Genomic DNA, 22,444 nt, shown 5'->3' on the forward strand with positions numbered 1-22,444 from the left:
AAGAGATGCAGCAGTGATGAAAAACTCAAGCATCTTTGAAGTGACAGATGCTCCACTTTTCCATATTTTGATGTAGTTCACAACATGTTAGGGCACATAACTCAGAGTATGCACAGCTGGATGTAATCAGGAATATTAGTGGAATATCCAGTTAACAGCTCAGAAGGAATATTTTGGAATAGGGGGAAATACAGAATATTTTGTGCATGTATGTAGTCACTGTTATATGTTCACATCAAATTTAAATGCTGGAAAAGAGTTGAAAACAAAGTTTTTAAAACCTTGCTTCCTCCGTTGCAGTGGGCTGACTTACACTTCCCGTCCTGTCACCATGGGAAACGCTGCTTAATGAGGACGGTTCTGAAACTGGGACCCAACAATGGACGAAATTTCTACACCTGCAGCTTTCAAAAGGGTAAACAGTGTGACTTTTTCCAGTGGGCAGAGAATGGACCGGGGGTTTCCATCCTCCCTGGTTGTTAATGTGTCTTAACAATGCATTAAAGTGAAACCCAGATGCCTACATGTTCAGATATATAAATGGACATAGATGGGACGCAGACACCTCAGTCATTAACTTTGTGAAACACACAGGTTTGTACTGAACTATACATTTTATGGGGAATATTTTTCAACTGCATGACCTTCATGTCATGCAAAAACACGTTTATGCTAAAATGTGCCGAATCAAGTGTCCTTTTGCATTGGATTTGTATCATGCCCCATCTATATCCATTTTTCAGTTTTCTCAAGCAAAGTATGAGATAAATGAAGAATCCAAACAAGTCATAGCAACAAAATTACATTTCAAATGATAAATGTTTTATATCACATTTTATTCATGAATTAAAACCAAAATCATCAGCATAAAAATACAGTATGGGGACTGTTAAATCATTAAGTATATCAAAGAGATGAACACAATTTAAAAGCAGTCCACAGATTTCAGGAGCGGTGTGTCTGACTCTGAGCTGGACACCATGTAGTGAAACTGGGAGAGGCCAGGGACTTTGTTACAGGCCGCACCTTAGGAGATCAAAGACAGGAAAATTAAAGACTACAGGTGAAATAACATTTCTACCCCTTTCTCATTAAGGCCCCAATTTTATACTGGCATTAAAATGTGATCTGTAAATAGATTTGCCATGTGAAAGCTAATAAGTCTGATCACATTCCTTCTGTTAAACAGATCTCTGAAAAAAATCTGTGAAAGCAAAGATCACAAAATAACATCAAGCTTGAGTCATACTTTTACAGCCAAACAGCTTGAGAGCTCACTGTCAAAGTGCCAGTCAGAGTCGATAACCTACTTTTTTTTTTTTTTTTTTTACCAGGCCTAATTTCAAAGTTCAAAGTTTCAGATTTTTTCTTTTTGATAATACTCAGGTCCTTTATTAAATTATTAAATAGTATTAAATTTGAATTTGTAAAGTCTATGTATGGAAGCAAATAAGAGACATACGTATTTTATTTTAACAATGATAGAATACTTTAATATTGAAATTTAAACACCATTAAATTCATAGCATTAAAATATTTTACTTTGAAAACCATGTATTTTATTTTTTCTGAGTCTTGGAATTTTGAATATGAAGTTTTTTTTATTTTCAGTTTGACAGCTGGATTTAAATATATTTTTTCACAAATTGTGGTATAAAAAAAATAACCATCAAAATTAAAAACAAAAAAAAAGAGAGATTCAGCTTGCTAAAAAAAGTTGGTGAGATTCCGATATGAAAAAGATTCAGGTTGTAGAAATTCAAATAGATCACCAGACAAATCTGACTGATGAAATTCAGATCCCAAAGTCCAAGTCTTTATACATATATTTATTTATTTATTTTTTCATTATTTTTTTCCCCCAGAAACCTCAATTTTTGGATCTAAACCAGTGAAAAAAAATTATTTATATTTGAATAAAAAAATAACCATATTTTAATTTTCAAAGTGGCAAATGCAGAGCTTATAAATTCAGACGCATATTTTAAATGACTGATACCCTTTTGCTGTAGCATGGCTATGTAAGAGACAATCAGTTATATATAGAAAGTAACTAGAGGCAGTATTATGATGACTGAGAAGAAGCCTAATTTAAACTCGATGGTCTTATAAATGTTTTTGAATACATTTTTCAGAAGTTAATTCTGAAAGTTTAACCTGCCCACTAATTATCTATTCAAACTGAAAGCTAATGCAGTTGGAAAAGACTTCTCTCATCAATAGATTCATGCATATTCATCTGCTTGTCGACGTCTCTGTAGATGCGAGTGTGTGTGTGTGTCAGGTGTGTGCCTCAGTACCTGTGCCAGTAGCTGAACAGTCTGTATTTGTGAACCTTAACACTCACCATAATGGCCTGTTGTGTTAGCACAGATGATGGCTCCAAAGAACTCCGAGTAATGCCTCTTGATTCTGGAAATGGCCGTCTTGCAGGCTGCCGAGGGATCTGCCCCGGCCCTCATCAGCTCCACGGCCAAGTAACTGTTGGCAGGATTACACGCAGCACACATGAGGCAAAACTAACCAGTGCTGTCAGGGCCACCAACCAGCATGATGATAGGGATGTGAGTGAGATTAAGGTTTGGGATAAATTTGATGCAAACAAATCTGATGTCAAGAAACACAGCTTAAGTATGATTAGCAAAATTAGGACTGCCAGCCGCACTCTATGGCATGCAACAGAGTTGTCACGCTACTTTTTTTTTTTATTTTTTTTTTAGGTGTTCACAAGTGTGTAAAATCAGCAAATAAGGAGAAATCGTAGTAATTTACCATCACCGTGATGCAAATTAGTTGCACTTCACAAACACTGTTGGCGCCATTAAGTCCATTAGCCTGGGGTCAAATGTTTAAAACAATGAGTGACACGGTGTCATTTCTGAAAATCAGCCTCTGTTGACGTTTGGGATTTTTAAGAGGAAAACGTGTCAAAAGCTTCTGACAGGTGCCGTGTTAAGTGTAATTTTCCACACTTGATAGCAAGCTAATTAGTTTGAGTGTAATGCATCTAATAAAACTTTTTAGAGGGGAGATTCAGGACTTTTTTGACCAGCTGATATGTATTGTTGCGGTATTTTCTCCTCCTTCACTGTGATTGGACGGTTAGCGCAGCATTTTACCCAGAGATCAAAATTTTTCAGTTCTCTGCTCTCAGGAAAAAAACACTGAGATTAAGCACAGAATAGACGCTCAGGGCCGCGTCACACTGCTTGCATTTGTAGCATTAGAAAATATGCAGCACTTATAGTTGTTTCTGAGCACAGTGAATGAAACAGGCTGAGCAAATATAAAAATTATTTAACTTTTTTTCAACTCATTTTGGTTCATTTTGGAAACAATGATAGATTATCTATTATCTATTATTATTATTTGGGCAGGGATGAGTACACAGCCACAGTGGATATATGCCAGTTTTCTGAGGGCTGGCTGTTTGTACTAAGATGTCAAATATGGTCTGGGAAAAAAGCAACCAAGAAGTTTGTAAATTTGACTCTGAAAAAATGTGAAATTTTGAAATGGAAAATGTGTAAGAACCGTGGATATAGGACTAACATACACCACAGATGTATTTTGGAAACAGACTATTGCTTGTGATGATGTGTTACTGCTACAGTGAAGTCTCTGGGAGGGCTTGTGCAACCATACTTACAAAAATGTGGGCATGGAGACAGAATTATAATCACACTTCAGTCCACTAGTAGCAAGGTCTTCTTGAAAAACGCAACCCCAAATCGTTCCAGGAGGTGACTAAGAAAACTATGATTGAAATAGACAGCCCTCAGGTGTGGCTGTGTGTGACTGTGAATGTAAAGCTGAGCACAACTTTTAAAAAAAACTGTATGTGTGCTCCCCAAACCATCCTGGATAAATAAATCTTAAAAAAGAATCCTTCTGAGACTGGCAGATTCTCACAGCCTGGAAACAAACAGCAGCTTTAGTCTCTAAAAAAAAATCTTGACTCTTCTGTGCAAATGACAGTTTTGGGGCAATGTAGTCACGCCTCCACTCTTTATAATCCCATTGTTGCACTTGCAGCAAGAGGTTCCCACCAGAAATTGGCTGTTTAAAAACTACATGTGTCAAAGATGTCAATATCCCCTAAAAAACACAATTCTTTTTGTCAAGGAAAAAGTCACGTAACGGTCCCATTATTCAAAAAAGGGCCAATAAACCCTGGTTAGAGGTGGTGATCCGGTCAACAGCTCTGTTAGTGATATTCTGACGGATGACTACATTTTCAGCTGAGGTAGAAACTGTAGCAAACAATAGTTACCTTGGCAGAAAGCGCATCATGAGGTCTCCGTCTCCGGTAGCAGCAGCACCACCAGCTGAGCTGTCTGCATAGGCCCCTGCTCCAACGATAGGAGAGTCCCCAACACGACTGCAGGACAGAAATATGACAGTTTAACTCTATCTTTTAAGTAGCATCTATAAAATACTGACAGTGAAACTAATGGCTACCAAATAACTACACTGAAGCACTCAGATTAGCAGACTGGCATTTTATTTGCAATCAATTTAGGAACCTTTTAAACCAAACTAAAATTTGTCTAACTGAAAAATAGTCCCAACAGCTTTTTCACTATTAAATAGCTCATATTATAATATCTTACGATTATAATGTATAACTCTTATATTTAAAAGACAATTTAAAAAATTGCGCTAAAACATGAGATGCAGTTTAAAGCTCAGAAATGCCAGTGAGAAGACTTTGAGTTTAGATTATGACAATAATCTACTCCAAGGTTTCTTTTAAAGTGGCAACTGGACTTGTTGAGGTTTTTTGAAGACGTCCAGTTGCCATTAAAAGAAACCTCGGATTACCATAAACCTGGATGACTGAGAACCCACACAGACTACACTAATCTACGTAATCTACATACCCAGGAACCTTGTGAGTTAATCCATTGGTCGATGTACCAGCTGCCACGTGGCCATCTTGATCAAGAGCAATGATCCCTGGTGCAAAAACAAAAGAAGTGAGATTGAAATCAGTCAGTCATCATAAATAGCAGAAGAAAACTTGACAGAGAAATTAAAAGCCCTAGCGTAAAATAACATCACATCACATTCTTCGTGACTCCAGGTGCGTTGATCAGCATATAAGTGTAGCTCAAACCACATTAAAATGGGGCAGGAATCGAGTTAGGCTGGTGTAAACATTTTCAAACCAGTTTGATATTATGCAAAACACTGTACCGATACACTGAGTGTTACCATTAGGTGTAGATCTTGACTCAGTGACGCAGCTGTGGAGTGCAGCTGTGACTCTTTCCTGCAGTGTTTACAAGTTGCCTTGTCTGTTTTTCGACTCACCTTATCCATCTGCTTTTAATTCAAGATGTTACCATACTGGTGCAGTTTTCTTTGAGACTGACTTTATCATGTCTCATCTCATCACCCAAAAAAACAAATGAACTTTCTTGTAAACAAACACAACCTCCCTCCCACATATTGAAATTTGACCTCCTTTATGTTGCTGGTGCTCAGATCAGCAGGTAATTACAGACTGTCAGACACCAGTGGCTCCATTACTCTGTTTATACTCAAACACAATATTATGCTATAGCTTATTACTAATGCTACATAAGTCAGATTTAGCGATGCGACACCCTTGAACAGGCTGCCGATGAAGGCTACTTTTTAATTGCCAGAGCGTGTCATAATAACAAATGCTGGTTCAGTCTGCTTGCATGAAATCAAACTGTTTTAAACTTGTACACCAGACGAGACCGTCACAACCACAAAAAAGGAAAAAAAGGAACTCAAAACAGAATTGTTTCCAGCTCACCTCTTCCTCGGTAGGTTTATCTTTTTGGCGCATTATGCTGCTAAACACTCTCATCTATGTCTTGTTTTAATGAATTGCTGAAATACAAAACTGCATAAAATGGCAGAGGAACGCTGATTTTTCTTCACATTGTGTATTTCCAGATAAAACCTACCTATGGTGTCATGGGAGTGCGTATTAGCATGCTGCGGCCTCATGCTCTGGTGCAGTGTAGCCATGGGCTTGTAGGGTCCACAGGACTTGGACGGATCTGGAATTACATTCTTTTGACAGGAAAGAAAACATTGTTTGCATAATTTCCTAATCCCTGGATTTAATTATTATAATAGCACACAATCAAGATGTGGTAAATTGCAGCCATTTGCTTAGATTTTCTGTTATGTGATGAAATGAAACTATTGTCACAAAGTGGTTTTGGCACCTATATTAATAACCAGCAGGGAGTCTTGCTCTGTTTGGATTCGCTATAGTATCTTATTTCCAGTGACTGAACCGTCAAATGAACAAAACATCCTAGTTTAAATTCCTACTGCAGCCAAAATGTGTCCTTCAGCAGTCAAATCCCATGTTTTATTGAGACCGACAACCTACTGTACCTGAGGGTAGTGTAGTTTGAGAAAAGGTTTCCCTGTCTCTCTAGCTCAAGGTGTCTTCTCTACTCTTATGAGAGTCTGAGCGAAGCAGCTTGACCTGCAGGGAGGTGTGAAAAGTTCATTCTGCTCCTTTGATGTTACGTGTAAGAGGAATTCTGCTAGAAAATGTCAGATTTTGAGTTTAAGTAAGCAGTCACAGAACAGGGCCATAAAAGGTAAACTGAAATGTTAAAACAAAGGTCATTTTATGCAGAATGTGCATCTGTATCAGCATTACCTTTTTAGAGGGCTTCCATCATGCCATTAATAAACCAAAGTTGGGATCAACTAGTCAGCTTTATGAAAGTGCCTGTGCATTATTCACGAGGCAAAGTCTGTGTTATTCTGTGTTTTACTGGTGACAGTAAAACCCTTGAAAACACTCTCTTTTGTTCGAAAAAAAAATGCAGGTACAGTTGTTCTCCTGTGACCTCAGCAACAATCTGAAATTTTACACACAAACGAACACTGCCAGATGGATCATGTAATTTCTGGAAGTCCTGAAGGCATAACATGTAGGGTTTGTTAGGAGTCATCTGTCTTTTGTCATGTGCTATTTGTCAGAAATTAGTGGTGAGTCTTTTCTACGCCTCTTAACTAAATCTGTAACAAATTTTGGTAAATGCAGAAGTGGAAGTAAGTCACATATGTGCAAGTCTTAATCATTCAATCTCAAACAAGTCCCAAGTTACTGTGGTGAGAATCAAGTGGGTCCCTGCTATATGTCAAGCAAGACCAGCTCGCCACAATATCAGCATCCGCTCCCACATAGATTTTCTTTTCTTTTCTTTTCTTTTTTTTTGGAGCTAGATTATATATTCGGAGTGCTGTCGGAATATATATATAGGGCTGCCCCTTTAAAGTCAGAGGTTTGCATCATGTGTTGGAGACCTTCAGTTGACAGTCAGTTGTTATTTTCTGTGCAGTGTATTCCTAGGGGTGTTTTGGTCTCCAGTTTTTGCTGCGTAGTGAGTGCTCTTGACTTTCACGCTACTCTCTGCAGCTGCAGTCATGCAGGCAGCGACACAGAGGGGGAGAGACCGCACCTCAAGGTGAAAGTGGTTACAGCTCACAGTGAGTTAAAAAGATACAGTCTCTTGCTTTTATATCTAGTGTCAGCAAAAAATGTTGTTGCACATCTGCGATCCGTCGTTAGTGCTGTTAGCTTGATTACTATATTACATGAATGCCGCTGTCACACTGAACATCCCGCGGAGCCCCGTTCAACTTTGTGCGAAAAATGAAACAAATTGTTGAATATTTGTATTGAACTATCAATTTCGATTTAGACTGACATAATTCTGAGTTGGGTACAGCCCTAATATATGTACTACATTTTAAATTTTACAAGGAGCTCTTTCTGTTTTATATATTTTAGGTTTCAAAAACAAAACATAACCTCTCATTGCTGAGACAAATTCAAATATTTAGTACAAAAAAACAAAACTGGTATCCCAGTAAAACTGGGATCGGGTCATCTGTCTCAAGTCTAAATCAAGTCAAGTTAAATTGAGTCTTTTAATAATGTTAGTTGAGCAAATTTCTAGTCTAGAGTCGAGTCCTGCGCACCTGATTTTCAAGACATGCCCCTGAATTGTCACCATGACCTGCTGCACCAGCCCTGCCAAGCCTCATATGACCAACTACTTCTGCAACCAAACCAGTTGATGAAAAATCTGTGACCAAAACCGACGCTGCAAATCCTATAATAACCATGCGCTGATCAAATAATTCTCTTAAGCAGCACATTTAAAATGATAATTTTAGACATTTCATACATGTAAAACTAAGGTAATATATTTAACAATGAAAGCAACTCAGTAAATACGATGTAAATGATTATTTTTGCTTATTCTTATCGTATTGAGCAGCACATCTCCACAGTTAATGTGTCTTTTATCAACACACCTGATTGAAGCTGCTCTCATAATCCTGGCAGTGCAGAGGACAGAGCAGACACACAAAGTCAGCAGTCAGAGGGTTAAAATGTTAAAAAATTATATTAAAGAATTATTATTTTAACCTTTTTTAAATTTGCTTATTTTAAATGTATCATCTGACACCCACAATCTGACCCACGTCATTTTTATTCACCCAGAAATAAGACAAAATACCAGCCACAAATCACCTTTTTACAGTTCAGCTGCCTCTGGGTAAATTTAAAAGATTTATCGGCATGAACAGTTGTGTAAAACTTGGAAAGCAGAAGTATCTTTTAGTGTTTCTCAGCCACTGTTGAGATAACCTTGAATACGGCACTTAACTCCTACGGTTTGCAGTGAAGCCGCTCAGTGGTCATCAGTACAGGTCCTTGTAGTGGACAGCCCCAAGTGTAAAATGGTCTAAATTGGATCAATAGGACACTGCACTCTCTCTGGAACAGTAACAGCTGACTTAAAAGGAAAAAGAAATCTTATTCTGGAGATTTCGGGGCGTTATTGAGGAAGCGAACAGGTTCGTTTTAAGGAACAGCAACAACCCGGTGCTGTAGGACATCACCTCTACCTCAAAAGCTGACTTTTTTATGAACTTCTTTAGTATGCCTGTCAGTTTTTTCTGCTTATTATCAATCTTTTAGAAGCAGCCCGCCTGTAGCCAACACAAGCAAGAAAAACACACACACTCTAATGCGCACATACACACATATACGCACACACCTTTCGATAATTAGGTTGGCAGTTGCCCTTCAGCCACTGTGAGAAAATATTCACAGAGTTGTTGGTAGTCAGGTCCTCTGCGATGAAGCCCATGTTTTCAGCAAACACAGAAGCTATAAAAAGAGAAGTAATACTTTCAGGTCAAGTTACACATTCTGGCCCACGCTGACCTTGGGTTATAGGAAAACAAAGGGTCACAAACAAAGAAGGGCCTGGAGGCAATCTCATCTCATTTAGGCTTGTAGCTCTGGCTTGTGATGGAAGACGAATCTTACATTGCGGCTGTTTTGACCAGCAGTGACCTTACCGCTCCTACAAGAATGATGTTTCAATTGATGGAAAGATGAATATTTAATTTAATCAATTGAATCTTACTTGGAAAAAAAATAATGACTTTTTCTTTTGACTTATGAACCATAATATTTGATGTGCAAGTCGCCTATCACGGCGGAATGAAAAGTTTCAATACTGCCTTTAAATTACTTGCAGAGAGATGAGCTCCTCCAGCTCCTCTATTCATTTACTCCCCTTATGGAAAAATCGAATCGACGCTCTGATTTATGTTTCTTTTCTAGGCACTTGTTATACAATAGTTCTATTTACAGACAGAGCACCATACGTAGCTCCGACCCACGCATTCAGCACTAACTGCGGCTGCTGGTGAATGTTATTTGGCCCTAATGTAACTAAGATAACTCATGCAAATACCAAAGTCTGTCATTAAATTACTTTTCATTCATTTTCTTTCAAACTTTACACATTTAAAAAGACCTTGGGGTAACGCTATAGTATATTAAGGGACACATTCACCATGAACACGTTGCATATCATGCAGACTAGTAGCATACTGGTTCTTTATTAGTCATTATAAAGACCTCACTTTAGAATGGGGAACATAATCTGAGTTTAATTTAGAGTTATTTAGACACTTAACGCTCAGGTTTTCCACTAACAAAATATCCAATTTTCCCAGATTTTTCACAACATATAACACAAACAGAATTTTCTATAAATGTTAGTTATTACCGAAGCGCAATAATGCTGCTACACAGAAAAAAAACAAACAAACAAACCTGATCAGTATCAGGTAATAATGTGAAAAACTTCTTGTTGGAAAAGCTTCTTCATTATTTTCAAGTTTTAACAAAATATTGTGACATTATTATGTCATACAAACATTTCATGTTATAACAACAAACTTTTCACATTATAACAAAATACTGTTTATCTCATAACATGAAATGTTTCATGCTAAAATGTGATAAGTCATCTAATTATTGCATGATAGGTAGGACATAATAATGTGAAAATATCTTCCAAAAATTCACATTATTACCTGATACTAGCCTTCCATAAATTATTGAAGATTACTGTGACAATTAACTTCATTACACACAAAAAAATTCCATGACTTTTTCAAAACTTACAATGATTTTTAGTTATTCCATGACTTTTCATGGCCTGAAAAATTAGACCGTAAATTCTATGACTTTTCCAGGTATTCCATGACCGCGGGAACCCTGAGCACTTTTAGGTGTAGGTATTTTTTTAAATGATTATTTTTTTTTTACATTTTTTACTTACAATTTTGTATGTTAAAAAAAAATGGTTAATGTCAAAAGGTATAATCTTGACATTTAAAAAATCTGGTCGCACTAGCACTTAAAATTAAAGTAAATACAGGGGTGGAAATTAACTTGTTTGGCTTATAACAGCCACTCACCAAATTACCAGTGTTTTTGTCGTTGGTAAATAAAGCAAATCCAGCAGCCAGCTGCATATTTTCCCAGCATTTGGCTGTTGGCTGGTGCTAATTTCCAACCCTGAGTACACATATTCATCATTAGCTAGTTGCTTATTGCATATAACTAGGATAGTGGCTCTTTATTAGTCATCATAAAGCAGCTATGTATGCTTGCATAACTTTATTTTACAACTATTAGGCCAATAACTTAGATTTCCCCCTCAATAACCTCCTTATTGCTGCACACTGATAGTATGCTGCACATACCTGACTCTCCCACTAGCAGTGTGTGCTCAGTGTGCTCCATCACCGCTCTCGCTACTCCGATGGCATTCTTGATTCTTCTCAGGTCTGCAACTGCGCCCACCTCCATCGTATTGCTGGTCACAGAAAATCAACATTTCTGTTGCTTTACAAGTCGTATCTGTCGTAACGGTTTTGACCTCTAGTGTCTCTCTCATATTGTGTTTGCGGTTAGCTAATTAACACAATGAGTCTATAAATTCCACTCAGGCTAACATCATGTCATATTTATGAATGAGCTCATTATATGGAGAGATATAGAAAAACAGCACCCCCCGTTTACTGTGTGATGCAATTTACGAGAAATGCCCCTGTGATAAATACTAAATCTGTGCGGCTGCAGTATGTTGTGGTGATGTAATGAATTGCATCATAGAGAGATGTTTCTAATATTTATCCACCACAACAATCTAAAGCCTCCATGCTGCCAAAGAGTTTGAGTCAAATTCTCCAAAATGCATGTCAAAAAATGCATATACTTCCAAGCTGTTACAGAGCTCATATTTATTTCAGGGCCGCTTTATTAGATTGCATTAAACTGTGCAGGTGTTTCGACTCTTATGCTCAGTCAAAGAATACGATATGTCTGCTGGTGATAGCTTCTGCATTTCTTATGCAGCTATATTGAATAGAATGTGGGAGACTATTCTCTTCCCGCTATCAATGTATTCATGACTAACCACAAAAGTCAATTTTCCTGCAAAATAGAAGAAGGAACAAGCTGTAGAGCAATAACAAACCAAACAGCACGCTGCTTGCCTTTTGTGTGTCACTGCGCGCTGACATTTGCCTTCCACGATAACTTCTGAGTGTGTAAATGTTTGTAGTTAAGGACTTAATAACTGGCAAGCTTTCAGATCCTAATGAGAATCTTAATTAGTGCTTTATTAAAGGGACGGCTGGCTGGAAAGGTCAACCAGTAATAGCTGTGAATGTTAAAGATGCAGACAGAACCAGCACGAATTGTAACAGTAACACAACACTGACAGCTGCAGGTGTCTAATTAGAGTCATTGTTTTTAATTAAATATGGGTCATATCTGATCATTTATGGAATAGTCTGTATTGTCATTGTACTGGTACAACGAAAATGGTGAATTTCTGAATATATTTGATCAATTTTAGGGATTTCAAAACAAGAGCATCAAAGCTTTTTAAGTGCTTAAAACATAAGATTTGCAAAAACAAAACTAGACTTCTGCAGTCTTCCACAGCTGCTTTTCAGTCGCACATCTGGCAGCCAGATTGAAATAAAACAGCTGTTTAATTCCAAAAGCGTATACAAATATTCCATGTAACCAATCTTTTGTGTAATTAACCCTTTGAAACCTGGAGTGACATCTGACTGTTTTCAGATGCCTTTCACAATATTTAACCCTCTGAACCCTGGGCAAATTGGTGTGATTTCTTTCAAAAATGTGGGGAAAAAGGCAAAAAGCAATTGCAAAAAATAAGTATATTTAAAAAATATTTTTTTAATAAGGTTAAGGTGAAAATGTCCTGGTGCAAAAAAGAAAAAAGCTAGGGAAAAACTAGATTTCTAATTATCATAATTGTGTATATAAAATTATATTACATAACTATTATATTATTTAAGTACCTCTTCCAAGTCTTCTTTGCCTTTTTGTAATTTAATTTAATTTCTTTCCTTTTTTTTTTTTTTTTTTACTAATTTTCTTGTACCTTTCCTTAATTTTTGGCTAATTATTTGGGTTATTTTATATTTTTAACACCTCTTCCAAGTCTCTTGTTGGTGTTGTACCTTTCACTAATTTCTTGCAAATTTTTGGGGTTACTACTTTTGTTTCACATTGCTTTCTTTCCATGTTTTGGGAAAAAAAATCAAACCAGTTTTCTCAGGTTTCAAAAAGTTAATGGCCTTATTTTGCTGTCATTTCTTATTTTCACTCTCAATTTAAAGTGCTGTTTGTGTCCATGGTTTACCCATTCATGATCATGGCGTCCAGCGTGGTCTCTCCAGACTCATCTGGGCTCCCACCATAGCCCACACTGCCATCACACTGATCCATTTCACAGCGGGCACATCCCTTCTCCACTGCATCCAACACTGAGCCACCAGACTGCAGGGCGCTCCATGCTGCAGGATAAAACACAACACAGGGAATCACTCAGTATGTATGAAACTCCTCCACCAGTCGATCTGGTGAATTCGGACCACGCTGTTGTATTACACCAAACATTCTGGTCGCTTAAAACGACAAAAATACATGTTTTTTTCCTCTTATCTGCAGTGCTGTTTATCAGTCTAGATTGTTTTGGTCTGAGTTTCTGAATGTTGGAGATATCAACTGTAGAGATGTCTGTCTTCTCTCCAGTATAATATAACTAGATGGCACTCGCCTTGTGGTGCTCAAAAAGCCAAAAAAAACACACACATTTGAAAAACTAAACACAACAACAGCTATGTCTCTTTCCAAAAATCATGTTCTGGTTACTCAAAATAATCCATAGACCATATTGTGAGCAGTTTCATGTAGGAACTTTTATTTTTCAACCCAACTACATCCGCCGAACATTTATTTAACACTTTATTACCCGAAAACAAAATTAACCAAACAAAAAAAACAACTACAAACACTACAAATCAAACAAGACATTACAAAAAGTAGATTCAGTGCGACAAATTAATCATTCCTACTACACGTAGTGTTTGAACGAGGCGACGTACACTGAGAAGCCATAATCTGGTTTATGAATCTGACTGAGGAACAAAAGAGTTCCTCCACCTGTTCAATCGAGCCAGTGAGACTCAAAATGTTCTGTGTGACTGCAAAAGTTGATATTCCTAAAATGAAGTGCAGCTTGAAAACTCATTTTGGTAAAGTTTGCTAAAATAGAAAACAGTTCCCACGTGAAACTGCTCACAAAAACGTCTTTGGATTATCTGGTGTAATCAGGTTATGGTTTATGGGAAGAGACATTGCTTGCTTGGGTTTTTCAAATGTATTTTGGGTGCTTTGAGTACCACAAGCTGAAGGCATCTCTATAGCCAATATCTCCAACGCTCGGCAACTCACACAACAGTGGTCTAGGCTGATAAATAGCACTACAGCTAATTTTAAAGTTTGTGTGCTGTTGACACAATTTACATCTCGTTTCATGGCATTTTTTGACGGCTAATGCCGTTGGACAAACTAGATATGGCTTTGATTTGAGTTTAATATATATTCTAAATCCGTATCAAATCTGGTTTTCAAAAAGTAATCATGTCCTTTAATTAAATACTAGACAAAAAATAATGCTTTCTTGGAGTTTGCGATATTAAATTCTGTTGAATGTTTTGGGTAAATAATGGAATTAATTAAATCTATTTGTCAAATTTGCATATCTGGGCAGATGAGTTTAGGGTTCAGATGATGCCATGGATGACCAGTGCCATGGATCCCTAATAAACAAGCATTTGGTCACTGATCCCCCCAAGTGCCCATGGGGGATCAAAATACCAACTGGTACCACTGTCACCAGCTTGCCACTAAATTCTCAGACCATCGCACTGTGTTCAGCGGGATGCTGCCACAAATTCCTCCCTATCATTCATGATTCATCCCTCTATGAATTCTGTCAGTCCACCATCTTTTGCTAAGCGCTCTTGTCTCAGGATATAATTCTTTTTTTTTTTTAATTTATCAAACTCAGCATTACAATCCTTTCCACTTAGAAAAACGCAGCAGAATGGAAGAGCAGATTAGCCTGCTATTGTCAGCTGCTTCTGTAAGCCCCCGAAGGAAAAGAGATCTGCATGGGCGGATCAATAGTAAGGGCTTCACAGACTACACTTTTAAATATCTACCCACAGAACAGATAGCTGGGTACATTTTTCATTTTCCCACCCACCTCGGGGAGAAGAGGTGATGTACATCTGATAAATTAAAGGGTATCCATCTATCAAATGGTGAGATTTTTTTGAGTTAACTTTAATCACCTGCAGGTTTTGATGTGTTGCTTGAGATGTTTTCAACACCGCTTCTATCATTTCTTTTGGAAAGGGGGGGGCGAGTTGTGTGCACCTGGTGGAAATCCACTTGACAGATAAGTCACAAGCAATGCTAAAATATTTTCAATTTCAATTTGAACATGTCCAATGTATCATCCTGAAGGAAATCAAATAGAGCCGGGGCCGACCTGGCAATGGCAGTTATGAAGCCTAGTGGGTTCTGCACGTTTCCTATCGCCGTCTTCGACTCTGATGGTCTTACATAGTTGTACGGTGAAGCTGCAGTGGAGTCACAAGGATACAAAACACACTTTATGATAGTGTGAGGGGGAAACCTGATGATACTTGAGGCTGTGATACTGCAGGCAGTGCACTCCACTCTACATGCCCTCAGCCTCTGTCTGCTCCCACCATGAAAAACTGGGTCATTGTGTTCAGTCTTTCAGTCGTAGCTAAATGTTTAAATAAGGCAAAAGTAAACATTTCATTTGTTTTAAATATCAGTTAAATTGCAATTAATGTTCTTAATTATTTAATTGTTTGGTCTATAAGATGGTAAGATTAGAGATATTATTTTTTTAAATTACCTTCATAATTTTTTAAAGCCCAAGGAGATGTCTTATATGACCAAAACCTAACGAGGTTCCACTAAATATCACATACGGCGGAAACAAGCACATTTAAAAGGCTGAAACCAGTGAATGGCCAATAGATTTAACTGGATATTTAATTTAATTAAATGACTGAAACAATTGAACTGTGGATTAAAATAATTGCTGATAGATTTCCTGTCTACCGACTAAATTAAAAATTAAAAAGGGAGCGAAACATTGTTTTTTTTAATTTATATTATTTATGCTTTCATTCATTTGCTTATTTTCCAATTTTTATTTATTGTCTTTTATCTTTCTTTCAGTTTTTTGCACTGAACTTATTCCAATCTTATAATTGCACTTCTTGTTTTCTATTTTTATTTCTAAAAACACTAACTTTTTTTGTTATAATTATTGTTATTGTTTTTGTTAAAGCCTGCAGAATTAATAATTATTAATAAAGACTCCACCACGTCATTGACCTAGTATACAGCTAGGCCTAATATAACACTACTATTAAACTACAGTATTTGCATGATGAGTAATCTAATAGTCTTCAAATTTACAGTGTACACAGCCATAATTATATGCTGCTTAATGTATTTATAACACCACTGCTGCTGCTCTGCACCCAACAACACTGTTAGACATGCAGCTATTATTTAAAAATTTAAAGCAGATGCACTTCCCAGCGCACAGAGAAGAGTATATCCAGAATAACAAGTCTTATCAGACTGTCAGCAGGAGGGCAGATAATAGACAACCTCTGCTTCTCTTTCAAATGTCATGGCTCACCTTGAGGTGCTTCCTCTGCAAAGTTAAATAATTGTACTTGGTATGTTTACATCCATATGAAATGGTCTGAATAATGTATTTGTTGTCAGGTTGTGAGGCTCAATAACCAGCATTGTGAAAGTTTTTCAGGCATAAATAAAATCTTTACTTTGACAGCAACTATTCAGAATAACAAAGATGGTAAAGAAAATGGTGTTTGGAAGAGGCACATCAACAAAGGTAGACTTAGCAGTTATATGGGCAGAGGTGGAAGAGTAAAAGTAAGTATAATCAAGAAAAAAGTACACACACCTTTTTTTATTTAGAAAAAGAAAAAAATGAAATATTTATCAAAATAACTGATAATTTTCTGTGAATCAACAGATTTTTTTCATCACCTAATTTTGCAGATGTATTGGTAGAATTTTTTTTTTTTTTTGGTAATTTTTTTTTTTAACCAAAACACCACATTTTATAAGCTTTTCTGATGTGTTCTTTTTTTTTATTATTTTATTTTCAAAAATCTTAATTTGTGAAGGAACTAAAGCTGTCACATAAATGTAGTGACATAAAAAGTACAATATTTCCCTCTGAAAGTGGGATAAAAGCATAATTTGGAAATTGGAAATAAAATACTTAAGTAAAGTACAAATACCTCAAACTCATTATTGCAGAACTTAGTGATTATCCAATGATTTTTTTAACGCCCAGAAACACACAGAAGCAATATGTTGGCGTTCAAAATGATAGGGGTGGCATTACATTTGTTGGTGTGCGGATTTTGACCATCATGTCACATGACTTAACTTCAGACTGTAACTTTTGCAACTGTGTGTAAACACGTTCAGTACGAAACTGTGGCTTACCTGCAGCTGCTGCATTCTTGAATGGCCACGTATTGATAACGAGAGGTAAGGATGCATGTCCAGGTGGGAATAAAACGGTTAAAGTAGGAATCAGGAGCGATATAAACATGTTATCTTGACTAAACGCTGCCTAATATTACAACGACACAGATATTATTCACTCCTCTGCATTTCTGTTTTTAATTAAGCCACCGCAAGTAGCCAGCATCTCATCAGTTTATTGAAACTAATGTATTTTAAAAGACAATTCGCCACACTTTGGTTTAATGAAACGATGAAGGATGGATTGAGACTTCCTTGTTGTGTCACATGCTCAGTGGGCGCGTTCATCCTTAAAGGGACAGTACAAATACTTCGGAGCAGACTATCGTGCATATCAAAGTCTACAAATAAGGATTTATTTACAGTTAAGAGAATCTTTTCATAAAACTAGGTTGACTATGCAATAGAAAGACATATTTTGGAAATTAGTACAACATGAGCAGCGAAAATAGGTAAAAGTAACGAAAACTACAACTACCAGCATGCTTTGCACCAAGAAAGCGACAGTTGACTTCCTTATAATACATCCATGGGGTGAAGTAACGTTATGCTGCCTTCAGGTGATGTCGGAAGTCTCGTTTTCAAGTCGTCTTTAAACATGAGGTTGATAGCTGTTTCCAATGTTTTCATATTGTATTATATATATATATATATATATATATATATATATATATATATATATATATATATATATATATATATATATATATATATATATATATATATATATATATATATATATATATATATATATATATATATATATATATATATATATATATATAATGTTTTTATGTATTTCTTAGATTTATTTTAGGTCACTCTACACGGACAGCAGTTAACCTTAATATTACACTTGTTACACTTTACATTTTATCAAAAACTCATATTTAATATGTGAATTTATTTTTTAAAAATTCTAACCCCTGACCAAACAATGACTTTTGCCTGCCATGTTAATGCATTTATGTCAGCAACTCGAACACAAAAACAAAATATATGATTTTTTACCGTCATTTTTAAACTATTTCCATGCTTTCTGCCATTTCTTCTGCCCTGAAATGTCAGGCAAACGTCACAATTTGGCAACTTGAACATCATTGAAATTTACCAATTTTCTACCTATAATTAAGACTTTGGAGGGTAGTTCACATATTTCTAACTCGTGAACTCATGAAAAGGTAAATACTACTAAATACTACTGACTATACAGTAGTTTGCTGAAGAGGTAGAAAACCTACAACTACCAGAATGCTTTGCACCAAGTGACGTAATATGAGTTTGGCGTGCAGTGGCCCTTTTTAACAAGAAAACAACATGGAGGCGGGCCAGTAACAAACGGTCTCAAATTACAGCGCAAGGGTAAGCTAAAGTATGTTTCTGAACTCTTTAGGCGAGAAATAGGCAACTCGGTAACATATGTTTGGTTCATATTTCATCAGCACTGCTTCGTTTTACAGTTTTATCTTAGTTTTTTCTTCAGTCAAGTCACTTTTATAGGGCTAACATTAGCGCATTTAAAAACAACAGGAGCTAAACAGCTTACTAGTGGAGACAGTTAGTTTAAAGTCAGCCCTGACACAGGTGCACATGATTAAAGAGGTAAAAGGCAACAATACATAATGTAATATAACAAAACAGTAAGAAATAAAAGGCAGGAAAAAAATGAACAATGCTTAACAACTTAAATGATAAAATCAGGAGCAAAGTTGACAACTTTAACCAGTGTAGTGCCAGACTTTTGACAAAAATAACTATACTACCAAGGAAATTCATTTTGAATTATTATGAAGGTAGTCAATTATTCTGTATGACAAGTGAGCGAAATATTGTTTTGAAGTAAATAAAAAAGTTGTATCATCACAGTAAGTAGCTTAGCTAACGCAATGCTAATTAGACAGAAAATGTGGGGACAAATGAAATACTGAGGTGACAGGTTCAACTTGTTATCAACCAAAAGTAACCCAGAGGAACCCTGACAGTGTTTTTTTATTAGCTTATAAGCATGAGTAACTTTGTGGTAAATTTCTCACATTACCCATATTTAGCTATGTTGGCATGTATTAGTAAATAAGCTAGCTATGCTAATTAGTAAGAAAATGTGAATATTGGAGACAAATGTCAAACTGATGAGACAGGCTCCACTGGTAAGCAAATGAGTAATCCAGAGAAACCACATTATTGTTATCATGATCTCACTTTATAATAATTAGTAACACGGAGGTAAATTTCTAACATTACTAACTAAAGACGTATTGTTATGTAGGCAGTCATGTCTGCTGTACTGCTAAATATTACATGCTAAGTGTTAGCATGTAGCTGTTATGCTAATAATAATGCTAATCGAGTGTCCCGGGAATGAGTCCTAAAATCTGGAAATTAATCGGCATTTCAGCTCTCCCTGCTCACTCCTCTCAAAGGTTAAATGGGTTTTTGTTAGATGCTTGAAATAAGGTCTGTGGTTAACACAAGCTTAAGAGATTTTCACCTTTTGTTTTACGACATGAAATATGTCAGTAAATAGCAACTTGTGAATTTTGAAGCTTTTATGTGTCTGAAAACAGGCAGTTGCTAACAAGTGGCTAAATGAGACTACAAAATGTCATCACACAGAGCCGTGCAGAATACAGCTTTACAGCCTTGTTGTGGTGGTGATGTTAAATCAGCTCTTTACTTCTGATGATTGAATCTAGGCCTCAAAAAGCCTTAAAGTTGTGTTCATTTGTAAAAATTATCTGGTTGAACAGTATCATGAACTTTTGTTTGTCACAGAGGTTATTTTCTGCAATAATCCAAAATCAGTTGTGAAAATCCAACTTTCAAGGGACCAGTGTCATGTTAACTTCCTGGTTGGCCTTAAAAAAAAAACATCCCTGGCCACTCCATAGCTGTTTATCTGATTACAGGACCTGGATGATCAAGGATGAAAGACAATAGATAAAGAGAGATTTAATTCAATTTAATTAAATTTATTTCTGTATCTGTCACATGGGTTTCACCACTGCCCCCGCCTCTTTCGGAGACTAGTGGCTGTCCTGAGTCAATTCATAATGAGAAAAGTGCAGAGTACAGCTAACGACAGATTTCTTTGTCCCATAGTCACTGAAGTAAATATTGGACCCATAAATTTGTCACAAACCCATATCCTAAGCATTCTGACACTGAAATGTCATTTTTCAGACAGACAAATCTGTCGATATTTAGAATTTGAAATATAACAAACTCCAAAACAAAACTTGTTTAAATGCCTTCAGCAAGTTCCCAGCAACTTTTTTTTTATAAAGTCAAGTGAAAAGTTATTTTAAAAAATGAATACGTTAAAACAACTCACTGAGGTTTAACAAAGTAAAAGTTCCCCCTATGCTGACACTTTCTTTGCACTTAATAAATTTAATCGGCAGTCATTAAAAAAAAAATACCAATATAGATGATCAGCAAAATGCCTAAAATCGGCCCCAATAATTGGCCAGGCCAATCATCTGTCAGCCCCTAATTAACATCGTCAATGACTGCATTCCATTTATGTAAACTGGTTGCAGGGCGCTGCTATTGCTGGGCATATTGGTGTGGCTTACTGGGATGACTTAGAGGAACTGTGCCATCATTAACAAAATTACAAGTCAAAATGTCAGCTGTCAGAAAGGTTTATTGACTCCAGTGGAAATCACTGTAACCTTATCAGAGAAAGTTTTGCTTTATGTGACTGACATTCATTTTTTTTCTTCTAGATTGCTGAGAAGTTCACTTTCTCTGCGGTGAGTTTCAACATTTTTCTGTTAAACAACAGTGAGCATTGTATCTGAAACGAGTGGGTTTGCTGCACAGCACTTATTGAACTAGTAACATTTAATGATTCATACAGGTCTGCACGGAGGCCTTTGTAACCCGGCAGTTCTCACTGGTTGCCCTCATTATTCACACCAGAGTGCCCTGACTTGACCACAGCTGAAACCTGACTGTGCTGTTTGCAGCTCGGGATCATGGTGACTTTTCTCAAGGGGTACATTCACTGCGGAGATGCCAGGAAACCAAGGTAAGTATTTGCTGCTTGTGCTTTTAGTAGATGTAACTGCTTGTGCTTTTAGCAGAGGTCTTGGCTCAGGACAGTCTGTTTGTGCTTGGCAAATGTCAGTACGCTGACTAAGCCGCCCTTGTTGCTGACTGTTTGTCAGTCCAGTTTCTGCTTTTCTGCTGTGTGCTTCACAAAGATTCAGGTGGTTAGAGGCATGCATTTGTTGCAAGGCTTTTATGGCTGTCCTGCAGATGTACTTGTAGTTATCATAGTGCCTTCTGTCTGCTTTTCTGTCGAGCTGCCGCATCTACAGGTGCCTATGAGTAGTTAAAATATATTGAGTGGAAAAAACAAAGCAGTGTTGAAGCTATTTTATTTGTATTCTGTTTGGCAGATACGTTATGTGCACGCTTTTGATGTCAGTATTGAAATTTGAATATTCACGTTTGAATATTCATATTTTTATGCTAATGTGCTGATTTGGTCTAGAGCATAGTAATCCCTTGTGTTGTTGGCAGTATTTTGGGGTTCATTGATGGGATGCAAATGACTGGCTTGCATGGTTTCTGTGTACTTTTGGCTTTCTGGAGAATATGATTATTGTCACACAAATTATATAATTAGTAAAGGTTGGTATTACCAGAGACCTCACAGTACCGAAGTCATGTTACAACATTATTGCAAATATAAACCTGTTGCAATATGTGTATTACAGTATTACAGTAACATAAATTGCGACATACTGTGATTTATTATCTTTTTTAAAACTGTAAATTATGCACCCAAAATACAACTTTGTCAGCACCTATTTTTTCTATATGGTATAGTCTTTAGTTAATTTTTATTGCAGCACATAGTGGACTAAAAAAGCACCTGTTTTTTTCTATTCTAAAAGTATTGGTTTTGTGTGCTTTACTGTTCTTTAAATAGCTCATTTGGCTAATTTCTAAGTTGGTGAGAACACCTTAATTGTCCCTAATGATAAAATGAGTATTTTTCCTGCACGTTCACCAGAGGGCAGACAGCACAATTATTGAGCTACATGTCAAAAGAAAGTGCTGTTTTGGATTGTGTGA

General features: G+C 36.6%; 3 protein-coding genes across 3 annotated transcripts in view; 2 read left to right on the forward strand and 1 right to left on the reverse strand.

Annotated features, from left to right (window-relative positions):
• The window catches only part of neil3 (nei-like DNA glycosylase 3), a 14,958-nt gene extending 14,119 nt beyond the window's left edge, over positions 1–839 (forward strand). The window contains exon 10 of the mRNA XM_042493599.2: positions 301–839. Coding sequence (XP_042349533.1) covers positions 301–483 — 183 coding nt within the window. The 3' untranslated portion in view covers positions 484–839. The remainder of the gene's footprint in view (positions 1–300) is intronic.
• On the reverse strand, positions 818–17,617 carry aga (aspartylglucosaminidase). Its single transcript, XM_042493600.2, has 9 exons — positions 17,315–17,617; positions 13,071–13,224; positions 11,092–11,204; positions 9,081–9,193; positions 5,946–6,054; positions 4,884–4,959; positions 4,274–4,381; positions 2,348–2,481; positions 818–1,026 (listed from the first exon to the last, which is right to left on the reverse strand). Exons 1-9 carry the CDS (start codon positions 17,421–17,423, stop codon positions 926–928), a joined length of 1,017 nt encoding a protein of 338 aa, XP_042349534.1. The 5' UTR covers positions 17,424–17,617; the 3' UTR covers positions 818–925.
• A 3,477-nt stretch (positions 17,618–21,094) lies between these two features.
• The window catches only part of LOC121947781 (teneurin-3), a 284,662-nt gene continuing 283,312 nt past the window's right edge, over positions 21,095–22,444 (forward strand). Inside the window, exons 1-2 of the mRNA XM_088080832.1 lie at positions 21,095–21,111; positions 21,219–21,389. The gene's annotated coding sequence lies outside the window, so the exon portion shown is untranslated. The remainder of the gene's footprint in view (positions 21,112–21,218; positions 21,390–22,444) is intronic.

This window comes from Plectropomus leopardus, chromosome 8 (assembly GCF_026936395.1).
Source record: "Plectropomus leopardus strain MGB_pleo_1.0 chromosome 8, ASM2693639v1, whole genome shotgun sequence".
Lineage (NCBI taxonomy): Eukaryota > Metazoa > Chordata > Actinopteri > Perciformes > Serranidae > Plectropomus > Plectropomus leopardus.